Genomic DNA, 12,695 nt, shown 5'->3' on the forward strand with positions numbered 1-12,695 from the left:
TCTCTGGGCAATCCAGCTTCTGGTTCCTGGCATGGGCTCCCTCTTGTGGTATGGGTCTCAAGTTGGATCAGTCATTGGTTTGCCACTCCCATTAAGTTCTGTGCCAATTTTATCCTAGCACATCTTATAGGTAGGACAAATTGTAGGTCAAAGGTTTTATAGCTGGGCTGGTGTCCCAACCCCTCCACTTGCCTAGTTACAGAAGATGGCTGGTTCAGACTCTGTACCCCACAATACTAGGAGTCTTAAGCTAGGGTCACCTTGTAGATTCCTAGGAGTTTCTATTGCACTAGGTTTCTACTTCATCTCCCAAATGCTCCCCTTCCAGTGTCTCTCCCAGTACCCATCCCCTCTCTTCACCCCTACCTGACTCCTCCTGTTCCCATTCCCACCTGCCCACAGAGACAAATTTATCTTACTCCCCTTTCTCAGCAGATCCATGAGTCCCACCCCCAAGTCCTCCTTGTTACTTAGCCCCTCTGGGTCTGCAGATTGTAGCATGATTATCATTTACTTAGCAGCTAATATCCACTTATAAATGAGTACATATTATGTGTGTCTTTCCGGGTCTGGGTTACCTCATTCAGGATGATTTTTTTCTAGTTTCATCTATTTGCCTGCAAATTTCATGATTTTTTTTTAAACAGCGGACTAATACTCCATTATGTAAATTATATTTTCTTTATCCATTCTTCAGTTCACAGACATGAAGGTTGTTTCCAGTTATTATGGCTATTATGACTATGGCTGCTTTGAACATAGCTGAGGAAATGTTCTTGTGGAGCATCCTTTGGGTATGTGCCTAGGAGTGATATAACTGGGTCTTAAGGTAGATCGACTCATTTCCTGAGAAACTGACATATTGATTTCCAAAGTGGTTTTTTTTTAAGTTTGCACTCTCAGTAGCAATGGTGGAATGTTCCCCTTGCTCCTCATCCTCACTAGCACGAGCTGTTACTTGTGTTTTTGATCTTAGTCATTCTGGCAGATGTAAGATAGAACCTCAAAGCAGCTTTAATGTGCATTTCCTTGATAGCTAAGGATACTGAACATTTCTTTATATGTTTCTTGGCTCTTTGAGAGTCCTTTTTTTTGAGAATTCTCTGTTTAGATCTTTACCCCACTTTTAATTGGGTTATTTGATTTGCCGATGTCAAGTTTCTTGAGTTCTTTATGTATGGTGGATATTCACTCTCTATCAGAAGTAGATGTGGTGAATATTTTTTCCCATTCTGTAGGCTGCTGTTTTGTCCTATTGACAGTGTCCTTTGCCTTACAGAAGCTTTTCAGTTTCATGAGGTCCCACTTATTGTTGGTCTTAGTGCCTGCACCACTAGTGTTCTCTTTGGGAAGTTGTCTCCTGTGCCAATGCATTCAAGGATGTCCCCACTTTCTCTTCTATCAGGATCAGTGAATCTGAACTTTATGTTGAGGTCTTTGGTCCACTTGGACTTGAGTTTTGTGCAGGGTGATGGACATGGGTCTGTCTGCCTTCTTCCACACACTACATCCAGTTAGACCTGCATCATTTGTTGAAGATGCTTTTTTCCCATTGCATATTTGGGTTTTTTGTTTTGTTTTGTTTTGTTTTTGTTTTTGTTTTCGAGTCAGGGTTTCTCTGTATAGCCCTGGCTGTCCTGGAACTCACTCTGTAGACCAGGCTGGCCTTGAACTCAGAAATCTGCCTGCCTCTGCCTCCCAAGTGCTGGGATTAAAGGTGTGCACCACCACTTCCCTGCTGAATAAATTTCTTTAAGATAAGGTTTTATGAAATCATACTCCATTGGAAGGACCCAACCTAATGCAAAGAGTCCTATAAACATCAAAGTCACAATCTCTTTTACATGAGACATTTCCCAGAGATTAATTTTCTTCATATGACCAAGTTAAATGTATCATTTAGTATAGTCCTTTCATGAGTGTTTCAACTGATGTTTGGTGTAAATCTTGCTACTTGATCATACTCTTCATTTAAATATGTCTTAATAGCTCTATGATAGAGACAGGGAGCTCTAACAGTAATGATGCTTTAAGGAAGTCCTTGCTCCTTTGAGGCTAATGTCATCTGGATTACTCTTTTACCTTTCATCTCCAGCACAGGCTTACTCCTGGTCACTAAGCTCACAGAGCTCTTCTGAATGTCACATTCAAGTACCTGACCAAGGAGCAAGGAATGTAACTCAGTGACTGTTCATTCGGCATTCTTGAGACCCTGGGTTCAACCCCCAGCATTTTGCCTGTCAATAAGATGATCGTATTAAGCAACAATTTAGTCTTAATTCCATGACCTCTTCAAAGAACATGATCTTGATTTCAACTCATTTTTACTATTTCCATAGTTACATCTTAGAACTGATTCTGAATACTTTAAACAAGCGGTTCTAAACCTTCTTGTCTTAGTCAGGGTTTCTATTCCTGCACAAACATCATGACCAGGAAGCAAGTTGGGGAGGAAAGGGTTTATTCAGCTTACACTTCCACCCTGCTGTTCATCACCAAGGAAGTCAGGACTGGAACTCAAGCAGGTCAGGAAGCAGGAACTGATGCAGAGGCCATGGAGGGATGTTCCTTACTGGCTTGCTCCCTCTGCCTTAATCAGCTTGCTTTCTTATAGAACCCAATACTACCAGCCCAGGGATGGTACCACCCACATTGGACCCTCTCTCTTTGATCACCAATTGAGAAAATGCCTTATAGCTAGATCTCGTGGAGGCATTTCCTCAACTGAAGCTCCTTTCTCTGTCATAACTCCAGCTTGTGTCAAGTTAACACACAAAACCAGTCAGTACACTGCCTAATGTTACAACCCTTTAATACAGTTCCTCATGTTGTGGAGACCCCCAACCATAAAATTTATTTTCATTGCTACTTCCTAACTTTAATTTTGCTACTTTTATGAATCACAAAGTAAATATCTGATATGTGACCCCTGTGAAAGTATCACTTGACACCACTATGGGTTTCAGCCCACAGGTTGAGAACCACTGCTTTAAGCCAAAATGCCTCACTCTAATTGGAAAGGATGCGCACCAGTATATTACCAGTGGCTTTTTCTCTCTTTCTTTCTTTTTCTTTTTTCTTTTTTTTCTTTTTTTTTTTTTTTTTTGAGACAGGGTTTCTCTGTGTAGCCCTGGCTGTCCTGGAACTCACTCTGTAGACCAGGCTGGCCTCGAACTCAAAAATTCGCCTGCCTCTGTCTCCCGAGTGCTGGGATTAAAGGTATGCGCCACCAAGCCCAGCAGTGGCTTCTTTGATAAACCAAATTATATGTACTTTAAATGTTATATATGTACTCTAAATATTTGATTTAATCACAAGTAGATTTTTCTTAGGGAAAAAGGTTTGCAATAGAAAAAAAGAGAAACTTTAATATTCTTTCAAGTGTCACAACCTGCTATGTCCAGAGCTTATCTGACCTAAATTCAAATCTACTTTTCAGTATCTCAAGACCTCTAGCCTGAAACCCCTTGTGGCTGGGCTAGGCGCCCTTCCTCTGTGCTAGGCAGCGCTCAGGTGCTCCTCATCATGGCACACAGCACAGTGTAATAATTGTTGGCCTGTGCACCTTTCCTTTACATCCAAGTTCCTCAGAATCAAGCACCACATGCTAAGAGTGCGTACCCAAGAGACCTATGTAAGTGTGACTGATTTGAACAGACACTGGCTTCTAAATGAATAAATATTGAACTCGCATTGACCTTTGTGATTCAGACGGATTAAGCTCTATTTCTTCCACCTTCATATGACACTAGGAAAGTCAGCCCAGTTCTCTGAATCTCACTTTTGTCATCTGTAAAGTGGAGTGATAATCCATATTCTACCCATTTCATAGAGGTGTCAGAGCCTTGAGTATTTGTAAATGTTAGTCATGCGAGTTATTACTTGCTCCAACTGGCTCACATGCTCTTGTTTCTTAGCACTGCTTTCCTTGGTTCACCGGAATCACCTTTTTATTGCTTCTTGACATCAGCAGTTCAGAGCTGACTAACCATTAATTGCTCCGGACTGTTTACTTTTCATTCCCCTAAAGAAGATAAGGCACAGACAGGGAGTCAGCTGTCCTGATATTGTGCATGTTCCGTCCCCAAGGAATATGTAGTTGTTCAAACATGAAAACATATTTCCCAGAACTTCCTGGAAGATTTTGGTTTTCATTTGTTTTGAGACCAGTTCTTATAAAGCTCAAGCCAGCCTAGAACCTTCGGTGTTGCTGAGGATGCCTCTCAACTGATCTCTTGCCTCCACCTTCCAAATGCTGGGACTGCAAATGTATGCCACGAAGCCTGGCCTAGGAAGAATGTCTACATTATTCTAATTCTTTAGATCTCTATTACTTTCATCTTTCAAGGAAAGATGGGAGACCAGAAAATCATTAAAGATGACATAGAAGGCAATTATACTCTTAAATCTGGGCTATAAAGAGATCTATAACCCAACTAAATAAAAATTTGTTCAGATGAGATTTTTGTTAAAAATACTTTATTTATCGTGTGTGTGCATATGTGCACATACCACACCATATGTGTGGAGGTCAGAGGATAACTCTGTGTTGTTGGTTCTCACTTTCTACCTTGTAAAATGCAGGGATCAAACTCAGGTGATCAGGTGTGGTGGCAGGTGCCTTTTCCCATGAGTCATCTCACTGACTCTGGAATTCAAGGTTAATTCAACTGAAAGAACCACCACCCTGTCTCCAGTGCTCAGTTGATACTGATGTCTTAGCCTCCAACATACAGCAATTACAGACACAAACCATCATACCTGATCCAGATGGCATCTTGATCTTGAATTTCTAGCCTACAGAGCTGTGAGAAAATAAATCTTTGTTCCTTCAGCCACCCAGTCTATGATATTTTGTATGGAAGCTCTGACTAATGCGGCCCCGAAGGTCGACTAATTACCAGCCTCTCAGTGGAACACAGACATCAGGGTTTGGGGAGCCCCTGGATCATTTCATGTCTGCACAGCTTCTTTATTCTACTTTGCCTTCAAACTATGATGGAACCAGGCTCTCTTTCCTGTAATCATAATTGCGTAAAAATAAGTCAAATGATCAGAGTATATAGAACCACAGCAAAACTTGCCTCAAAAGTCACCTGGCAGGGTGCTATGCCTGATGCGTCTTGAGAACGGCCCCCCTCCTCTGAAGCCAGAGCCAGCTTTGCAGAGAGCCTGGGTAGCGCAGGCTGTATTTCTATATGAGAAGGAATGCCAACAAATCAGAACTGCATCAGGAGCCAAGAAGGCCTTTACCTGATGAAAGATTACCTGCAAAAAGCAAAATATGGGAACTGGTTATACATCGGCAAATTGTTTCAACATTTAGAGTTACTTTCTAGAGGAAAGATAGCTGTTTGTAATTTTTTTAGATTAGTTAAACCAATCTGAAATTTCAGTTTCCATAAAGTCATGTCCAGTGCCAACATTCTAGCTGATAGTCCTGCATTTTTTCAACAAATCAGCTCATTACTTAATAAACACAAGTCCACTAAGGGAATTAATTTAGAGCTGAAAACGGAAAAGTTCAAGAATGACCGTTTCAGGTTTGTGCTCTTTAAACTATTGTAGCCTTAGCAAGAGTCAAAGTCTCGCCGTTTTTGCCTTAGGAATGAGCTTCCTCGTGTTTTGTATGTGTGACTCAGACCGTGCTTTCCACAGAGCAGCTGGGAGGGGCATGGATTATCCACAACAGAGAGAATAGCATAGCATGCACCATCTCTCTTCTTTATTTCCTGTACCTGAGTTACAAAACCAAACCAAACCAAAACAAAACAAAAACCTCCCACTTTAATAAAACAGTGCCCTGTAGAACAATTAGGAATAAAGGCACTATAACAAGTTAATTCAACTTTAAAAGTCTAATCACTGAATTCGTCTTGAAATAATAATGCTTTAACTATTTTTTTAAAAGTGGTTTCCCCAAATAAAACCCCAGACATTCATTTTAACAGAGACCATTGTTGTCGCTGTGCTCTGTGAGTGTAACTCAGCCCACAAAGCACTGAGTACAATGGCAGCAGCAAGGCCACACTGCACCGAAGCTCAGTGACCTCGCCACTGAACCCAGACACTCGGCATAAGTCCTTTAAGTTACCAGTGGATGACTGCCTTACTTAGAGAAATCTCCCTTTTCTGATTCAATTACTTTTCTGTGAAATCAGGGACATCTGTTTAAAATAGTAAGATAGTACAGAAATGAAGGGAACATCAATGCAGGAGAAAGGGGGCTGGAAATGGCTCTGAATTCTTTAGAATAATCTTAATAACCATTTAAAATAAATTGTGTTAAAAACAACATAAATTGTGTACTTTTTAAAGAGTCTACTCCAAACATCTCAATCTACACAACAAAAAGGAAATGAGCAAGCAAACAAGATAAAGATAGAAAAGCCAGAGTTAAATAGGTGAAAGAATCAGAAATACTATTTCAAGATAAATTGAACCTATGTTGAAATCTCATGTTCATGTTCAAATATATACTATAAAACAAATACTTTTAAATCTAATAAAAACACATTCATGAGCCGGGTGTGGTGGTGCACGCCTTTAATCCCAGCACTCGGGAGGCAGAGGCAGGCAGATTTCTGAGTTTGAGGCCAACCTGGTCTACAAAGTGAGTTCCAGGATAGCCAGGGTTATACAGAGAAACCCTGTCTCGGGGGGGAAAAAAAAACCACATTAATGGTGGGGAAAAAAGTAAAAACAAAATGTAATAATCCAGAATGGATAACAAAAAGAAAGAGGCTTATTTGCTGCTAAGCCTGACAACCTGAGTCAATCCCTGGATCCCACATAGTGGAAAAAGAGAATGGACTCCTACACATTGCCCTCTGACCTCCACACGTGTACCAGGGCATGAATAAGCACTGCCTGCTCACTTGAGGGGTAACTAGAGCAAAGGAAACTGGTAGCCACATCACTGCTGTGTGACAAAGGCTTTAACAATGTCATGTAAGCAGCCACAGGACTCAGAACTACACAATGCAGGTAGTGAGAGGCAGGAGCTTTGGATGTCACTACCAGGGTGAAGGACAATCCAAGACATATGCCATTCAAGCATGCAAGGCTGGATGGAGCTCAGCAACCTTGAGGACCTCTGACCTACCAGTTGTTAACATGAGATATTTTCAAGCTAAACAGTTTGTGGGCAACTGACTCTAAATTACTAAGCAACGAACTTACCATCAAACTTATAACACAGCAAACAATAACACTGGACCTGAGAGTTAATAATGAGACATTGTAAAATAAATATTTAGACCCTTAACAAAGAAAAAGAATCCATTGTAATAAATTAAAGCAAAACTAACAGAGAAACATTTTTAGAAATCTTGGGATTTAAAGATACAATGTTTGAACTTAAGACCTCATAAATGGGGGTCTGGAGAGATAGCTAAGTGGCTAAGAACACTTGGTGCTCTTGCAGTGGGTCTGGATTTGACTCCCAGCACCTGCACGATGATTCATAACCATCTGTAACTCTTGGGATACATATATACATGCAGGCAAAACACCCATACACAAAATGAATAAATTTAATAGAAATAAATCTTTAAAAATACTTATAAATGGTTCAACTGGATGAGAATAGACCAAAACAAAAGTTAGGGCATGATGTTTTTAGCAATATTATTCACAATAACACAAAATGGAACTCAAATATCTACCAAATGATGATAAGTAGTGGGCTTAACAAAATGTAATATACCACTTCAACCATAAAAAGAAATAAAGTACACACTGGCTAATCAACTTGACATACAGACGAGAGTTATCTGAAAGGAGAGAGGCCTAATTGAGAAAATGCCTCCATAAGATCTGGCTGCAAGATATTTTCTTATTTAGTTATTGATGGGGGAGGGTCTAGCCCATTGTGGATGGTGCCATTCCTGGACTAATTGGTCCTGGGTTCTGTAAGAAAGTAGACTGAGCAAGCCAGTAAACAGCATCCCTCTATGACTTCTGTGTCAGCTCCTGCCTCCAGGTTCCTGCCTTGTTTGAGATCCTGTCCAGACTTCCTTCAGTGAGAACAGTAACATGGAAGTATAAAGCAAACAAGCCCTTTCCTCCCCAACTTGCTTTTTGTCATGGTGTTTTGTTACAGCAATAGAAACACAAAGACACAGTGTGACACAGGAAATCCTAATAAACCATGCTCATATTCCATAATGCTCAAAATAGGCAAACCAATCGAGGAAAAAAAAACAAATTAATGTTGCCAAGGTGCAGGGACTGAGGGCAAGTAGAATGGTTATTGATGGGTTCAGGATTTTTTTTTAGGTGATGAAAATACTGGAATTAATAACACTTATGATTAGATGATAATTGAGAGCATATGATTAGATAATGAATTAGATAAGTATTGAAACATATGAAAAACAGGTGAACATCAAAGCATCAAAACAGCATATTATGACATGTGGAATTTATATCAATTAGGAGGAAAATAAAAGATAGATCCAAGAGAAGTACTGACAAAATTATTATAAGACAAAGACATATCTAAGTTTCTATTTGAATAAGCTAGCCAGGTACAAAGAAGTCTAATTTTCTAACAAACAAAACAGGGCTGGTGGGATGGTTCCACAGGCTAGCCCTGCAAGCCTGATCACAGGAGTTATGTCCTTGGATCCCCTACTGGAAAGAGATAACAACTCCAGATAGTTATTCTCTGACCTCCACCAACAGGCCATACCTGGAAAAGCCTTTACCCAGCAGGGATAAGGCTTCCCTGTATCCTCACAGATGAGGCCCCTTCTACCTTAGTCTTTCCCAACCTACATACTAGAGCCCCTCCCTGGGGCTGAGAGCCACTAAAGGAGAGCCTCTATGAGAGGGTATAAACAGTCAGCAAGCCCAGCTGGGACAATCCTTTTGCAAAGGGCACAGCTGAACCCGCCAAGATGGCAGTTACTTGGCTTGGAGAACAGTCACAATACACACATACAAATATACAATAAAATGTTTTAAAAGCCACATATCTAAACATATCATAACAAAACTCAGAATAACAAAGACAAAGAAAGAACCCTAAAAGTCATGGGAACCATAACAACGGCCAAACCCAGACACTATTGCAGATGCCAACAAGAGCTTGCTGGCAGGAGCCTAATATAGCCATCTCCCGAGAGGCTCTGCCAGCGCCTGACAAATACAGAGGTGGATGCTCACAGCCAACCATTGGACTCACCACAAGTTCCCCAAGGAAGGAGCTAGAGAAAGTACCCAAGGAGCTGAAAGGGTTTGCAGCCCCGCAGGAGGAACAACAATATGAACTAACCAGTATCCCCAGAGCTCCTCGGGACTAAACCACCAATCAAAGAAAACACATGGAGGGAATCATGGCTCTAGCTGCATATGTAGCAGAGGATGGCCTAGTCAGTCATCAGTGGGAGGAGAGGCCCTAGGTCCTGTGAAAGCTCTATGCCCCCGGTATAGGAGAATGCCAGGGCCAGGAATTGGGAGTGGGTGGGTTGGGGAGCAGGGGGGAGGGGAGAGAGGATAGGGATTTTTGGAGGGGAAACTAGGAAAGGGGATAATATTTGAAATGTAAATAAAGAAAATATCTAATTAAAAAAAGAAAAAAATAAAGAATGTAGCAATGAAGTAGCTCCTAACAACAACAACAACAACAACAAAAGAAAGAAAGAAAGAAAGAAAGAAAGAAAGAAAGAAAGAAAGAAAGAAAGAAAGAAAGAAAAAAGAATTGATATTGTCAGGCAGTAGAGTCAGGTGCTTGCTCACCTTTAGTCTCAGAACTTGGGAGACAGAGGCCAGCATGGCCTAAAGACAGAGTTCCAGAACAGCCAAGGCTATACAGAGAAATCCTGACTTGAAAAAAAAATTTGATACTTTTGCAGGACACATAAAGGAAGAAAATGAGACATTATCAATATTAAACTACCTTCTTCATATAGCTCTTTAATGATTAAAATTGATGGAAAAATCTTAATTGTGTGCCAATATAAACACCCACCAAAACAATTTCTTGGGACCTCTCCAGCAATGAAGGTACAGAGCCTGGAGTTGCAGAATGACACTAAGTCAGATTGCTGTGGGAAATGTCTTGATTTTCCTTAAACTTATGACTTAAAATGTATAAAAGCAAGACTGAACAAGGTCAAGGTTACTCATATGATAAAATTTAAAAAATCAATATCCTTCTGAGGAAGATAACAGGATATAGAATATGACTGTGTATTGCCTGATATAAAATTGTACAAGCCAGATGTGGTGGCACATGTCTGCAATCCAGTGGTTCTCAACCTGTGAGTGGAGACCTCTTTGGGATCAAGTATCAGATGTTTGTATTATAATTCACAGCAGTAGCAAAAATACAGTTATGAAGTAGGAATGAAATAATTGTGTTTGGGGGTCACCACTGTATTAAAGGGTCACAGTATTAGGAAGTGTGAGAACCACTGCTGTAACCCTAGCACTCCAGTGACTGAGGTCAGAGCATTTCTTCAGGTTTGAGGACATTCTAGCATACTTGGTGAATACCAGGTCAGCCAGGACTAGCATAGGACCTGATCTAACACCAAACAAATAAATACAAAATTGTGAAATATGCACAAAAGGTAATATAAATAAGAAAAATAGCAGTGATCACAAGTCAAAGAAAGCAGTGGTGATACACGCCTGTATCAACACCACTTGAGGCAAGAGGATTGCCATGAGTTTCAGATCAACCAATGCATGTGTGATTGAGAGAGAAAGAGAGAGACAGAGACAAAGAGAGACACAAAGACACACACAGAAAGAGACAGGTTCAGACAGAAAGAGGTGATCAACAGAAACAGGACTTGGTATGGTACAGATCAGTCAAAGCCCTACCAAGGACTCAGCGTTGCTACCTATGTTCCACACCAGCCTCATGGTCCTTGCTGAATCCATTTCTTCCTTACATCTCCTATACACACAGCCCAGTCTCAGCCAGAGAACTGGAGGGTCAAACACTGCTTCCAACATCCTGTTTCCTTAGTGGCGCCTGCTCTTTTTTGTTTTCCAGTCCCTAATATTCATAGGGACCTCTGTAGTAAGAATTCCAGAATTTTGGCTGCTTAAAAACACACAGAGAAATATTACAAGAATGTTTTTGTTTTAATTCCAGGTGTGAGAATTGGGGCTGCTTCAGACTGACTGCAGCAGCTGACTATGATTTGCCTCATGCTCTAGCAGGAGCATGATTTTGCCAGCTAGTGTCTGTGATTGTGTGATGTTTGCAATTCTAGGGACTAGAGCAGACATTACATGCCCCAAGGAACTTGATGCCCCTAATTAGCTCCTTCGATGCTTGTCTGGAAGACTTTCCTAGCTCCAACAGCTATGGGGGTGAGTATTCTCTGATTACCACCATCTGCACCTGCAGGCTTAATCTTCACCATCAGGATATCTAATTTCTTCTTGTTTTTTCTTTTCATATGACCATGACCAACCAACACCCCAGTAACACTGTGTCTTGGGTCCCTAGCATTTACATACCTTCTGAGAAGCAGCCTCACCTTAGCTGCACGTCTCACTAATCTCTGCACTGTCACAGCCTTTAGGGACAAACCATATTGGAATTCTCTCTTTAGGGAGGTGGTGGCACATGTCTTTAATCCTAGCACTGAGAAGACAAGACAGGTGGATCTCTGTGGCCAGCATGGTCTACAAAGCGAGGACAGACAGAGCTACACAGAGAAAATTTGTCTCGAAAAACATTAAATAAAAATAAAAATTCCTTCTGTAAGCCCCTTGTAAACACACACACACCTTCAGATATTTATCCCAGTCTCCATATCAGAGACTACACCATTGTTCTACACAATATCTACCCTTTCTCCTCAGGTCCAAATAACAGAACCATGATTCTACCAAAGTTCATTCTGGGCAACCAATGAGTTCGCTGGGTTTTTTTTACAGAGCAGAGATGAGGGATTTCTTACAGGAGTGTGGGTGCTCCTGGAAAGCCATTCCCCAGCAGGAATGGAGGTTCTTCCCTTCCTATATACTCTAGCCCCTCCCTAAGGCCTCATGCAATTAAGGCACGGTTTTGTCGAATATGAATACACCATAGGGAGCAACTAGGTACTCATGTGAGGGGATAGTGATCCTTTGGACCCTCTATGAGGTGGTGTAAACAGTCAATGTGCCCATCTGTGATAGATAATCCTTTTTCAAGGGGAACAAGTGATGTTGTGGTTTGAATAGGCATGGTTCCCCATAGACTCATGGGTTTGAATGCTTTGCCCATGGGGAGTAGCACTATTAGGAGATGTGGCCTTGTTGGAAGAAGTGTGTCACTGTGGAGGTGGGCTCTGAGGTTTCCTAGTGCTTAAGCTCCACCCAGTGTGTAACTGCCTCCACCTAGCTGCCCTCGGATCAAGGTATAGAATTCTTGGCTCCTCCAGTCGGCTTGGATGCTTCCCACCATGATGATAATGGACTAAACCTTTGAAACCATAAGCCAGCACCAATGAAATGTCCTTTATAAGCGTTGGTTATGGTGTCTTTTCACAGCAATCAAAACCCTAAGGCAGGTGAACTCTCCAAGATAGTAGTTCTTGGCTCAGAAGACAGTCATGCACAGCAGATGCTAAATTCAGGCAGACTTTAAGGTTTCTATTATAGATGTGTTCATTTATAAAAGATAGTTCCAATTAAATGTTAGCTTAATTAATTCACAGACTCAGGAGCAAAAAGCAAAGGAT

At 41.1% G+C, this 12,695-nt stretch overlaps 1 protein-coding gene across 7 annotated transcripts in view; it reads right to left on the reverse strand.

Moving 5' to 3' along the window:
• The window catches only part of Gm960 (predicted gene 960), a 72,980-nt gene that overhangs the window by 41,240 nt on the left and 19,045 nt on the right, over positions 1-12,695 (reverse strand). For all 7 annotated transcript variants that reach the window (XM_011248638.3, XM_011248637.3, XM_011248636.3 and 4 more), the window contains exon 4: positions 5,085-5,194. In XM_011248638.3, coding sequence (XP_011246940.1) covers positions 5,085-5,194 — 110 coding nt within the window. The remainder of the gene's footprint in view (positions 1-5,084; positions 5,195-12,695) is intronic.

This window comes from Mus musculus, chromosome 19 (assembly GCF_000001635.26).
Source record: "Mus musculus strain C57BL/6J chromosome 19, GRCm38.p6 C57BL/6J".
Classification (NCBI taxonomy): domain Eukaryota; kingdom Metazoa; phylum Chordata; class Mammalia; order Rodentia; family Muridae; genus Mus; species Mus musculus.